We start from the raw sequence: 13,362 nt of genomic DNA, 5'->3' as shown, positions 1-13,362 counted from the left end.
TTATAACATCGATTTAAAATGCAGTTAAACATTCACTTTTGGAATATTGTTATTTATAATCTAAATTATAATGTTTCATTTTTCCCAACTGCATGGTTTATATAACTATTTTTCCCAATCCAAAAGGCACTGAGCTAGGCTGTAGATATGAAATAAAAAAATCACTGGAGTAAATATAATAGTTAACAACATACTTTTATTCTAAATTTTAAATTATCTGTTTGAAAAAAACAAAAATACTTATTTTCAGAGCTTCCGATAAAGATTTGGTCTAAAGGGCATTTTACTCCTTGATATTGTTAAACGGTACATTACTTCTTTGTTTCAGCCATAAAGAGTATTTAAGAATATATGGGGGGGGGGGGGGGGGTCCATTCCATTCTCATAGAAGACTGACTTAGTTTATGGTGTGTTTAATCTAGAAATATTATTATTTGTTATTAATAAATGCAAACAATAAATTTGATGATACAAACAGATTTTTGTTAAAACATTCAACTTACATGACTGTGTTGTTTCAAACGATGAGCAGCCGAACACAAATAACGTCCACAAACAAGATGGGCTGCCTTTTTTATTACAAGCTGCTTTTGATTGACTTTCTTTTCGTTCAAAGGTTAACTTTACACAAACAACTCAACTAGATTATAAGTTAGCTTAACCAGGTATGCACTGTTATGGATTAAAAATACGTACCAAGTTAAAATACTCATGTTTTGTAATGGGTTGTGACTGTATGTTTCTGTACATTTGTGGATGAAATTATTTTGGCTGGAGCCCACTACATTAACCAATTTTGAAACTAATTCATAATATTTTTAAAAAACATATAAAACCTTCTCATTCTGTAGATTTCTCCATGTAACGTAAGTGATTAAAGACGGAACACAGGCTTTGGTTGGAACCCATTTCCCCCATCACCAGTGGAGTGTACTTATCACTTCTTGGGCCACTTAGCCTTCAATCACTTAAACCTTTTCATGAAAGTAACAAATTCTGTTTTGTTTTAATTTTTTGATTTTGTTATAAAATTATGTTTCTCAATGTGGCCATTTTGAATAATGATCTCCTAGTAAATTTTACTGTGGTTAAAAAAAGCTTGCTGTCTATTTTATTACAGGGATGAATAAACCCTAAATCGTTTTATCACTTGTAATTTATAAATTCCAAAATCTCAAATTTGAGTGCTCTATTTAACGTGCTTATGGTGAGCTTTTGTGAATGCTTTTTATGTTGCGCAGCAGCATTTGCCTTTTGAACTTTGCTCTAGGTGGAGGAAACTATTGTACCATCCTACAAGAGAAAGAAACAATTAAATTCATATGTTGTTGCTATTGATGAAAACAAACTCAAGCTCTCATTTAAAGTGATATTATGGGCATCTAACAGTTTATAGGTGTCTATTGCAACCTTTGTTTATTTTTGGGGTTTTCACTTCATATACACTTAAATTTGTTAACGCAGCATCAACATACTAAAACAATATCCCGGAAAATAAAAATAATGCATTTGAATATCAACGGTACTTTCGTTTTGACAACTGACGACAGAAATGATTTGATTTACAATGTGAATCTAAATTTAATTTTAGTGCAGATTCGTTCATAGGATGCAGAGACACAATTTTGTTTTACGGATCATTTCGGCTTAGAGGACTGTCAAGTCATGTAAAATATCGAATGTAATATATATTTGTTATAAACAACTGGTAGCAGGATGAGTTGCAGAGAATTGGTCAGTAACCACATTTTAATTAACTCTTTTGACCTGTTAATTCTTTTAAGCTCATTTCAACAGTGAAAAATGCCCATAATATCACTTTAAAGTGAAAATAATCATTATCGTTTAAAAATGAAAATTGATGGATTGATGTTTTCAGTCAAAGTGGGAGGTATGCGTGTTACAAGTCACAAAAAGACGGACAAGAACGCTGGCGACGAACCGGCAGAAGCTGACGATGCAGCGGAATATGAAGTGTAAGACTAATTGAACCTCAATCTGAGAAAACTGTAGAAAATGACATGCAGAAACAGTGTTCCAGCTAGGCCTTAATGGAAGGACACCCCGCCCTGCCCTTCCGAAGGCCGCCCTGCCTTTCCGAGGCCCCACCCTTGCCCTTTTATTTGTAAATAGTTTTTTTTATAATTTATAAATCCCTTTTTAGATTGTAATTAATTAATTCCTCATTGTAGACATTTTATTAGCTCATCTATTTTTTGAAAAAAAAATATGAGCTATTGTCATCACCTTGGCGTCGGCGTCCGGTTAAGTTTTGCGTTTAGGTCCTCTTTTTTCAGAAAGTATCAATGCTATTGCATTCAAACTTGGTACACTTACTTACTATCATGAGGGGACTGGGCAGGCAAAGTTAGATAACTCTGGCGTGCATTTTGACTGAATTATGTGTCCTTTTTATACTTAGAAAATTGAAAATTTTGGTTAAGTTTTGTGTTTAGGTCCACTTTTTTCAGAAAGTATCAAAGCTATTGCATTCAAACTTGGTACACTTACTTACTATCATCAGGGGACTGGGCAGGCAAAGTAAGATAACTCTGGCGTGCATTTTGACAGAATTATGTGCCCTTTTTATACTTAGAAAATTGAAAATTTTTGTTAAGTTTTGTGTTTAGGTCCATTTTATTCCTTAAGTATCAAAGCTATTGCTTTCATACTTGCAACACTTACTAACTATCATAAGGGGACTGTGCAGGCAAAGTTATGTAACTCTGACTGGCATTTGGACGGAATTATGGGCCCTTTATACTGAGAAAATTGAAAGTTTGGTTAAGTTTTGTGTTTTGGTCCACTTTACCCCTAAAGTATCATAGATATTGCTTTCATACTTGGAACACTCGCAAACTTTCATAAGGGTACAGTAAAAGGACAAGTTGCATAACTCTGGATGTCATTTTTACGGAATTATGGCCCTTTTTTGACTTAGTAACTTTGAATATATGGTTTAATTTTTTGTTTCAATCCACTTTACTTCTTAAGTATCAAGGCTATTGCTTTCAAACTTCAAATACTTTCATGCTATCATGAGGTTACTGTACCTGGCAAGTTGAATTTTACCTTGACCTTTGAATGACCTTGACTCTCAAGGTCAAATTATTAAATTTTGCTAAAATTGCCATAACTGCTTTATTTGATTGATACTTTGACAAAACTACTCTTACCTGACATACCACAATAGACTCCACCTAAACCATCGCCCGTGACCCCCCCTTCCCCCCCCCCCTATTTTTTTTTTTTTTTTTTCTAAGATCATCTCACAAATGACCACCACACCCTCACACTATACCCCCACCCACCCCACCCCCTCCCCAAATTAAACGGTTAAAAAACAAAACTATTTATTTTGATTATTTTATGTTTGAATTACAGTCCAACCATCGCACCCATGAATCCCCCCCCACCCTCCCCCCACCCAATCCCCCCCCCCCCCCCTAAATTTTTATTTTTTTATTTTTTTTAAGATCATCTCACAAATTACCACCACACCCTCACACTATACCCCCCAACCTCACCCCCCAATTGTTTTTTTTTAAACGGTTAAAAAACACAAATATTTATTTTTATTATTTTATGTTTGAAATACCGTCCAACCATCGCATCCAAGAATCCCCCCCCCCCACCCCCAACCCCCCCCCCCCCGATTTTTTTTTCCTTTTTTTTGCATCTTTGGAAGATAATGTAATAAATGTAATAAATGTCCACACCCCCACACAATGCACCCCTCTTCACTCCACCCCTCCCTCCTTTGTGATTGAAAATGAGAGTCCCTTCACCTTTAAAAAAAAATAGATGAGCGGTCTGCACCCACAAGGCGGTGCTCTTGTTTGCATGGTTTAATAATACTGGAAATAATGTATGGTAACAATTATTAATAACATACAAATTAATTTGCAACAGTGAGCATTCCAGATACAACCGGCACTTGAAAGTGCCCTTTTGACAAAATACTGTGCGTTAAAAGTGCCCTTTTGACACAAAAGCCGCCCCTGCTCTTTTTAAATCCTAGCTGGAGCACTCAGAAAGTGTCGTCTTTGATTAGCCTGTGCAGTACGCCCAGTTTTCGCAGAGTTAGGCTCATATGTGTTGTTATAATTTTGGCTCAAAAAGTGTGTGAAGTAAGCTCACATGAAACCCATCTGTTTATCGAAACTGGTATTTAACCCTTTCCCACTTGGAAGCAAAGTGAAAATGGCTATGTGCAAACAGCATAAAGCAAGAACAGTGTGCGAGTAACTCGCAGTCTGTTTATGTTTTATGCTGTTTGCTGCTCATCAGTATCTAAGGTTTGGAGATGAAGCCTTAGAAACTTGAATCTAGTAAGAAAGGTCTTAAATTAAATATAACTTTCTAAGGGACTACAAATGCATGAAAATACATGTCTGAGTGGTAAAAGGTTAAGATTTTGTTAAACCCATAATTGTTAATCCATCTTCAGGGATAGAAGTTCCTTGTAACAGAAGTTCAACAGTAGGTTGCCTTGGAACGCAACTACATGTTGTATCTCTAGTACTTTGGTAGCTTGGCCAAAGAGTAGGTAGCCCAGAACCAAATACATGTTATAATTATCTTATACTAATTTTATCAAAACTTTGACAGACAATATTATAAGATTGCTGTTATGACTCCATGCATAATAACGCCCTTTTATATGCCTCAGTCTTGTGCTTTAACCCTTTGCATGCTGGGAAATTTGTCATCTGCTAAAATGTCCTCTGCTGAATTTCTAAAATAAGAATTTTCTTCGATTTTTTTCAAAGAATACTATCAGAATAGCAAACAGTTTGGATCCTGATGAGACGCCACGTTCTGTGGCGTCTCATCTGGATCCAAACTGTTTGCAACGGCCTTTGAAATCCGGTTCCAGCGCTAAAAGGGTTAAAACCATGAAGTTGATAAACTGCATAAAAACTGTTTGAAGCTTATTTTTTAAAAGTCAGTTGCCCAGACAGACTACCAAATTTTGAAATTTACTTGCCCAGACCTAATTCAACTTGCCCCGGGCAATACAGCAACCATTTATTTCTAGCTCTGCTCTTATATTTCAGTCCTGCAAAGGTGGATAAGCATCATCAGCAGTTGTTGGTGTCAGGAGCAGTAACTAAGGTACTGGTAACTGGTTGAAAATTACATGAATGAATTCCCTATTGCAATTAAGATGAAAATTACATGAATGAATTCCCTATTGCAATTAAGATGAAAATTACATGAATGAATTCCCTATTGCAATTAAGATGAAAATTACATGAATGAATTCCCTATTGCAATTAAGATGAGAATTACATGAATGAATTCCCTATTGCAATTAAGATGAGAATTACATGAATGAATTCCCTATTGCAATTAAGATTTACAGGACTATTCATCTCTGTCTATTAAGCCCTGTACTGCAAATCTAAGGATTGCATGTTTAGTTCTCAGCCCAGCCACATAGCTTGTATCGCCATTGGTAAAATCCTCTATACGGCCTTCCTCCCACTTCCATGCATTCTGGTAGACCCAGTGTGTTTTTTTCCACGCCGAAATTTCTGAAGGGGATATAGAAATAGTCTCCCTCTGTCTGTCTGTCTGTCCTTCCGTCCGAAACTTTGTCCAGAGCATAACTCCAAATCTATTCAATGGATTTACTTTAAATTCAGAATAAAAACAGATGGCAACTAGAAGAAGTGCAGTGACCATTAACCTTAACTCTATCTATCTTAGTTTTTGAATTGTCTCCCTTTATATTATTTCAAAGTAAATTTTTGTCCAGAGCATAACTCTAAATCTACTGAAGGTATTTACTTTAAAATTGAATTATTAACAGATGGCAAGTAGGAGAAGTGCAGTGATTAAGAACCATAACTCTATCTACCTTAGTTTTTTAATTATTTCCCTTTATTTAATTTCAAAGTAAATGTTTGTCGGGAGCATAACTCTAAATCAACTGAAGGGATTTACTTGAAACTAGAAATATTTATAGATGGCAACAAGGCGAAGTGCAGTGAACATAAACCATAACTCTATTGGCCATAGATTTTGAATTATCTCCCTTTAATAAATGTAAAAATAAATTTGTATCCATTTTGTCCGGAGCATAATTCTAATTCTACTGAAGGGATTAACTCTAAATCTACAGAAGGGATTAACTTGATCCTTGAAATATAAATCAATAGATGACACAGGTGTCATGTTTTACAAATATAATTCTACTCTCTAAAACAAATGTTCGCATACAAGCAAACACATTTTGGCGGGGATGGCCATGTTAAAATGGCTCTTGTTTTCACCATTTTGGGAATAGGGCCGGGTTCCATTTGATTGGGAAAATTTGAGGCATTTTGACTTAAATTGTGAAATAAGTGTTGTTTTGCTAAAGAAATCCTTCAAAATTGAGAATACAAGTGTTACATATTTACTTCGGTTCAACTTCTATGAATGGGAGTTGAACAAAATATTGAGATCTAAAAATAATTCGGAAAAAAATTACTTTTTTCCATTGGAAAGGGGGCTGATTACCAGACCCGATCTTGATTGAAAAAAAAACAACTGGGTAGACCAGTCGTAATTTAGTGTGCATTTTGCAATGGTAAATTAGTTTACCACGGAAACGTGGGAGCTGCCGTGATATTACTGAAATACTGGTGAAAACAGATAAAAATTAAAACAAATAAAAGCAAGTAAGAATTTGTTTTTGAGTGATTATTGTTTATCAACGAGTAAACACTGATTTGTAATGCTCATGTGTAGGAATTTACTATTAGGCATAGCTGGAGTGTTTAATAGATATTTAATTCATTTGAGTTTTATTGGCTAAAAAATAAGTATCCATTGCTGATTTGTATTGAGTTGGTAAACGTAATTTCAGATACATTATTTAGCTTGACTGTTCATGTTCATGCTATATTACTCACTTAGGATTGGCATCTTTGTATTAAATGCACCGTCTCCATATCACTTTTTTAAGGACGGGCATTCAATTGAAACTTAGAATTGTGTTTGGAGTCATAATTTCAGGTTCCTTGACCCTTTCCCACTCAAAAGCATAGTAAAAATGGCTATGTGCTAACGTCATAAAACCAGAACAGCCTGCGAGTAACTCGCAGTCTGTTCAGGTTTTATACTGTTTGCTGCTCATCAGTATCTTAGGGTTGGAAATGAAGCCTTTAAAATTTGAATCTAGTAAGAAAGGTCTTAAATATAACTTTCTAAGAGACTACAAATGCGTAAAAGTACATATCTAAGTGGTAATGGGTTAAATCTGACGTGCAATTAACCAAAGGTAAGCCCCTTTTTAGCTCGACTATTATATATGAAATATATATAGTGGAGCTATCCTACTCACCCCGGCGTCGTAGTTGGCGTTAGCGTGAGCGTGCAAATGTTAAAGTTTGCGTACTATCCCAAATATTTCCTATGTCCCTTGACATATTTCTTTCATATTTTGCATACTTCTTTACCAACATGACCCCAACCTATAAACAAGAGCAGACTACTGTATCAAGCATTTTGTAAGAATTATGGCCCTTTTTCCACTGAGAATATACATATTATTGATAACTCTATGTTAAAGTTTGCGTACCACCTCAAATATTTCCTATGTCCCTTGACATATTGCTTTAATATTTTGCATACTTCTTTACCAACATGACCCCAACCTATAAACAAGAGCAGACAACTGTATCACGCATTTTGTAAGAATTATGTCCCTTTTTCCACTTAGAATATGCATATTATTGATAACTCTTTAAGTTTGCGTACCACCTAGAATATTTTCAATGTCCCTTGACATATTGCTTTCATATCTTGCAAACTTCTTTACCAACATGACCCCAATCTATAAACAAGAGCAGACAACTGTATCAAGCATTTTGTAAGAATTATGGCCCTTTTTTGTCTTTGTAAATTTGAATATTTTGTTAAATTTTGTGTTTAGATCCACTTGACTTCTAAAGTATCAAAGCTATTGCTTTCATACTTCAAATACTTTCTTACTTTCATGATGTTACTGTACCTGACAAGTTGAATTTGACCTTGACCTTTGAATGACTGACTCTCAAGGTCAAATTAATAAATTTTGCTTAAATTACCATAACTTCTTTATTTATGATCACATTTGATTCATACTTTGACAAAACAACACTTACCTGACAAACCACAATGGACTCAACCCAAAACCCAAACCATCCCCCACGCCCCACCCCAGAACACCCCCCCCCCCCCCAAAAAATTTTTTTTTTTTCTTTTTTTTTTTAAAGATCATCTATTAAATGACCACACACCCACATTATACCCCCCTCTCCATTATGGCTTATGTTATACTGTCAAACACTTGAATAGTTGAGCGCGCTATTCTCTGACAGCTCTTGTTATGCCCCCAGATTGAATGATCAAGGGGTATATTACTTTTGGGCTGTCTGTCTCTTTGTATGTCTGTCATTGTACGTAGTGCTGCAACAATATACCGGTATATCGGTATATATCGCAATACGCGATCCGCATATTGTATTGCGATACGATTTTCGTCATACCGGTACGAAAATTTTACAAACATGCGTCTACATTTCGTTCAGAAAAGCCATCCAAAATAATGATATCAAGGTAAACAAAACAAAGCGGTATTTTGTAAAAATAAATTGTTACGTACAAATGGCATTCTAAAAAGTCTATTATACAGAGTAGCGTTGTTACATGGGAGCTTTCATTCTATGCTTTTAAACGAATTATCGTTGAATTAATTACGCACAACTAAATGTTTCTTTCGATTCTGAAATGAGCATTATTAAATTTGTAATCCGAATTTCGGAAACATGCTTCCGAAATGTAATGCTAACGCGACAATAAAAAAAGTGCTTTATTCTTTTTCTCAATAAAAAGCGAAAGCACGCAAAAATTATACAGACATGTAGAACGTCGCGTGCAAAGTGTGCGTGTATTTGTGTTGTATAAAACGGGAACATCACGTCAGGCGATTTACGCGTGTTCAGTGGGAAAAAAAAAACGCCCGATTGGAAGTTATTTCATCACATCTTTAAATAGTAACAAATGCCAAAATGTATTTGATATGTAAGAAAATTGGTGAATGTTTGTGTTTTGTGTTATTCTTGAGCATTTTTATAGTAAACATTTACCAGAATTTGCTTTAAAACTGGAATATACGGGATTATCGGGTAATTGGCCAGTCATAATTTTGGTACAAGTAAGCAATATATTGCGATATATTGCAATACGGGTTTTTGAGCTGACAATATATCGCAATACGCTTTTTGGCGTATTGTTGCAGCACTAATTGTACGTGTGTTCTGTCCCAAAACTTTAGCCTTGCTCATAAAATGAAAACTCTTGGATCTATGTTCTTTAAACTTCACATGTGTTTGCATCTTATTGAGATCTACAATCAAACATTGTTTGAGGTCACTAGGTCAAAGGTCAAGGTCACTGGTGGCATTGTGTTTGACAAACACAGCTCTTGTTGTACTTCGATCATTGGTTTAGGTACACATCTCCATATGTGTGTTTCTTTCACTGGTATTCTAATGAAACTTCACACATGTGTTTGGGATCATTGTTTTAAGTCTCGAAGTGACATACGAAATGTAACAAGCATATGGGTATTCGCTATAAATTTTGTAAAATCAATTATATTCCTTTGCGTTTATCTGTGTCACTATAGTGACATAAACTGTATGTGTTGAATTTTTATAGTTAAAGTTGTTTTTCATTAAAGACATATTTTTCACAAAATTCTTTTAACTAAGAAAATATAATTCACAATATTCTCTAACTCTAACTTTGGAGGACAACAGTTATTCTCATAGAAGGAAAAGAGCCTAATTACTTGCACATTTCGCACGTTCTTTCCTATGGAGACGAGGAATTTCCCAATGCTGCAGTTCTAGCCATATATGATAAGTCTGTCAATCTCACTGTCTGTCTGTACCTAGAATCAAACTGTCACATAGTACATAAGATTACTAACAGTAAGTATTTTTTTATTTTTTTTTCATCAAGTTCAATATCATGTCTACTTAAATAGATATACAAATAGACACGTTATGTAAACATCAAACTAGAGAAGAATGCATCAAGTTACTGCCCATTGCTTGTTTAACTAATTATCGCCCGCCATAGGCAGAGGAATATTGTTTTGGCGTTGTCCCTCCGTCCTGTCCGTCCGTCCGGCACTTTTGTGTCCGGAGCCATATCTTGAAAGTGCTTTGGCGGATTTTATTGAAACTTGGTATGAGTATATATATGTATAAGAGGATGATGCACGCCAAATGGCATTGTACACCATCGGATAATAATGGAGTTATGGCCGTTTGTATCTTGAAAAAAATGCTTTTTTTGTGTGTCCAGAGCCATATCTTGGAAGTGCTTTGAAGGATTTCATTGAAACTTGGTAGGAGTATATATGTGGATAAGAGGATGATGCACATTGGCGTTGTCCATCCGTCCAGAAAACATTTGTACCCAGAAGTATAATGGGGGGGGATATCAATTCAACAAATTTGCTTGTTAGTCATGTCTTGGATAATCATTCAGACATTTAATTGTTGTATAATCTCACGTCTAACATCTATATATGTCTGTTGCATACGTCATCTCCTTTGGACTTGTGATTTGGCATAAGTACCTGTCGGAAATTGCACACGTCACTATTGAGTGTTCCAATGTATATTAATACATCAGTTTAGTAGAGAAAGTCAACACACATTAGACAACAGACAGATAGGTCACAATTTCTTGTTGTTGCCGGGCTCTATGTTATTGTGTTGCACTGACTCCTTCTAGTCACCGAACATCATTCTAACTTGCAGGTTGTCTTCCTAATGATATTGAGTTGTGAGAGGGCATTTTGTATCATCGTCAGTTAAAAGTTACAAAAGTAAATGCCCCATTTTTTACTTAAAATTCTATTATAACACCATGCTTCATATTACGATTTCCAGTTTGTATCTTTAGATCAATTGTGGCTATCTTTATCACAATTGTGACATAGTCTACCTGTGTAGATTTTATAGTTTCAGTACTTTTCATATACAACATAATTTGTTTACACTTTGCTTGTTCTTAGGGAGACAAGTATTTTCCAACGGGGGCAGTTTGAGCCGTAGAAAAAAAGCCTACGCTCATCGCATTTCACTTGTCAATTTTTTCTTATCCCATTTCAATTGTCTCATTTCATGCATCTTTTTTCACGTTAAATTCTTAACATTTGCATTTTCTTTCCCAGGGGGACAAAGACTTTCCTGAGGCTGCAGTGCGAGCTATACACGAGAAGCCCATGCCAACGCACGAGAATAATCGCCCAACGCACAGCCCAGGTCAGAAGGGGGTCATTCACCAGCCCAGGAAGTAGATCAAGGTCGCGGCAGGGTCGTTTGGTGATGGTTGTCATAGGAACGCATTAGAAACGCATTAGCATAAAATGTTTTGATTGTATAACAGCATACGGTCAAATTTTATTACTTGACCAGTTCTGTCTGCAAGCTTTTTGGAAGAATAGAAATTGTGATTAAGAATGAAACCATTTTAGGATTTATTGTTCTTAAAGTTTTTGATTTATGTTATTGAAATAATCATTTTTGATTTTTCGCCTTTCTTCTTTAAATCATGTTTTGCAAGATTGTTTATATTAGACTATTGATTGCTTGATTGTTAAATATGAGAAATTAAACTAGAAATAAATATCTGGTAAGACTAAATAAAAATACAAAAAAATACATGTACTTCCAAAGTTTAAAAAAGCTCCAAAACTTTTGTGTTAAAAAAGAGTTTAAAATTAATCATTATGATACAGCTGTTATGTGTAAATGTGAAAATGAATTTACCTTTGAGGTCAATATGCCATAGTGGAAATGGTGCCTGCCTAGCCTGGTGGGGGGGGGGGGGTCATTTGTACTTTCCATCTCCTCCAAGTAAAGTTTTTATGTCCCTCACCACTATAGTGGGGGACATATTGTTTTTTGCCCTGTCTGTTGGGTTGTGTGTTTGTTTGTTTGCCCCAACAAAGGGGCGCAAAAGGGGACATAGTGTTTCTGACAAACACATATCTTGTTTTTCCAGGAAACAAACTCAACAGAGTTTCAATAATTCTCAGGCTTTTAAGGTATAAGAGCTGACATGAAAAGTTTTATACTTAAAACAACTATCACAATTATTTTTGTATAAAAAGCATTACTTTTATTTTGACTGGCATGCTGGTGCATTATGTTAAAATTGATTTGATATTTGTGTTTATTACCATTGTTTTTTGCAATTGTTTGAGGGTATAGGCAATACAGATGATTGTTTATGTTCTTGTTTCTCTTATTTAAAAGGATAAATGGCATTAAAGTGCATAAAAAAGAAACTTAACTTTTTGCTTAACTAAAATTTTGCAATAGCAAATTTATGTTATTTACATGGTTTTAAAATTCACTTGTTTTGTGTTAAGAAAACTATTAATTTAATATTTTTCAAATCTATGGATGTATTTTAAAACAAATTTGGACTTACAGCTTCAGTACTTTTGTGTTTAATTCAAACCAGAAATGTGTGTTCACTAAGTTCGTGAACTAAAATATGTTTATTTAAGCCGTTAAAGGTATTTACCTTATATTGTTGTTCAAATGGTATCTTTGTATAACTTTATAACACTATGCACTTAACAATTGTTGCAAACAATATTACAATCTTATCAATAAGTGCTAATTTGGACGTAAGTGCATGTATGAAAAATACAATCTTACCTAATAAATATGTGTATTAAACAATGAAACTTAATGTGTGTTTGTTCTATTTTAATCCAGTACAGTCAACCAAAATTTGGATCAAGTCCAGTAAACCACAATTTTGATCCAGTCAAGTCGAACACAAATCTTGATTTAGATATAGTACAGTAAACCACTATTTTGATCCAGTCCATTTAACCACAATTTTGATCTAGTCCATTCAATCACAAGTGTGAACACAATTTTGACCCGTTTCAGTAAACCACAATTTGTATCCAGTCTAGTCAAACCACAATCTTGATTTATATATAGTACAGTAATCCAACAAATTTCCAGTCGAACACAAATCTTGATTTAGATATAAAACAGTAAACCACAATTTTGATCCAGTCCAGTCGAACACGAATCTTGATTTAGATATAGTACAGTAAACCACAATTTTGATCCAGTCCAGTTGAACACAAATCTTGATTTAGAAATAGTACAGTAAACCACATTTTTTATTCAGTCCAGTCGAGCACAAATCTTGATTTAGATATAGTACAGTAAACCACAATTTTGATCCAGTCGAACACAATTTTGACCCGGTTTAGTCAACCACAATTTGTATCCAGTCTAGTCAAACCACAATCTTGATCCAGTGAGTCTAGTCAAA

General features: G+C 34.7%; 1 protein-coding gene across 2 annotated transcripts in view; it reads left to right on the top strand.

The window, feature by feature from the left end:
• Window positions 1-12,759, top strand: part of LOC127847406 (death-associated protein 1-like) — a 47,702-nt gene extending 34,943 nt beyond the window's left edge. For both annotated transcript variants that reach the window (XM_052379279.1, XM_052379278.1), the window contains exons 2-4: window positions 1,880-1,976; window positions 5,061-5,118; window positions 11,228-12,759. In XM_052379279.1, the coding sequence (XP_052235239.1) occupies window positions 1,880-1,976; window positions 5,061-5,118; window positions 11,228-11,353 (281 nt within the window). In that variant the 3' untranslated portion in view covers window positions 11,354-12,759. The remainder of the gene's footprint in view (window positions 1-1,879; window positions 1,977-5,060; window positions 5,119-11,227) is intronic.
• The last annotated feature ends 603 nt before the right edge of the window (window positions 12,760-13,362 follow it).

This window comes from Dreissena polymorpha, chromosome 10, assembly GCF_020536995.1.
Source record: "Dreissena polymorpha isolate Duluth1 chromosome 10, UMN_Dpol_1.0, whole genome shotgun sequence".
In the NCBI taxonomy this organism is placed as follows: Eukaryota; Metazoa; Mollusca; class Bivalvia; order Myida; family Dreissenidae; genus Dreissena; species Dreissena polymorpha.
Note: the sequence above shows the minus strand (reverse complement) of the source record. Positions and strands in the feature narration are given on the sequence as shown.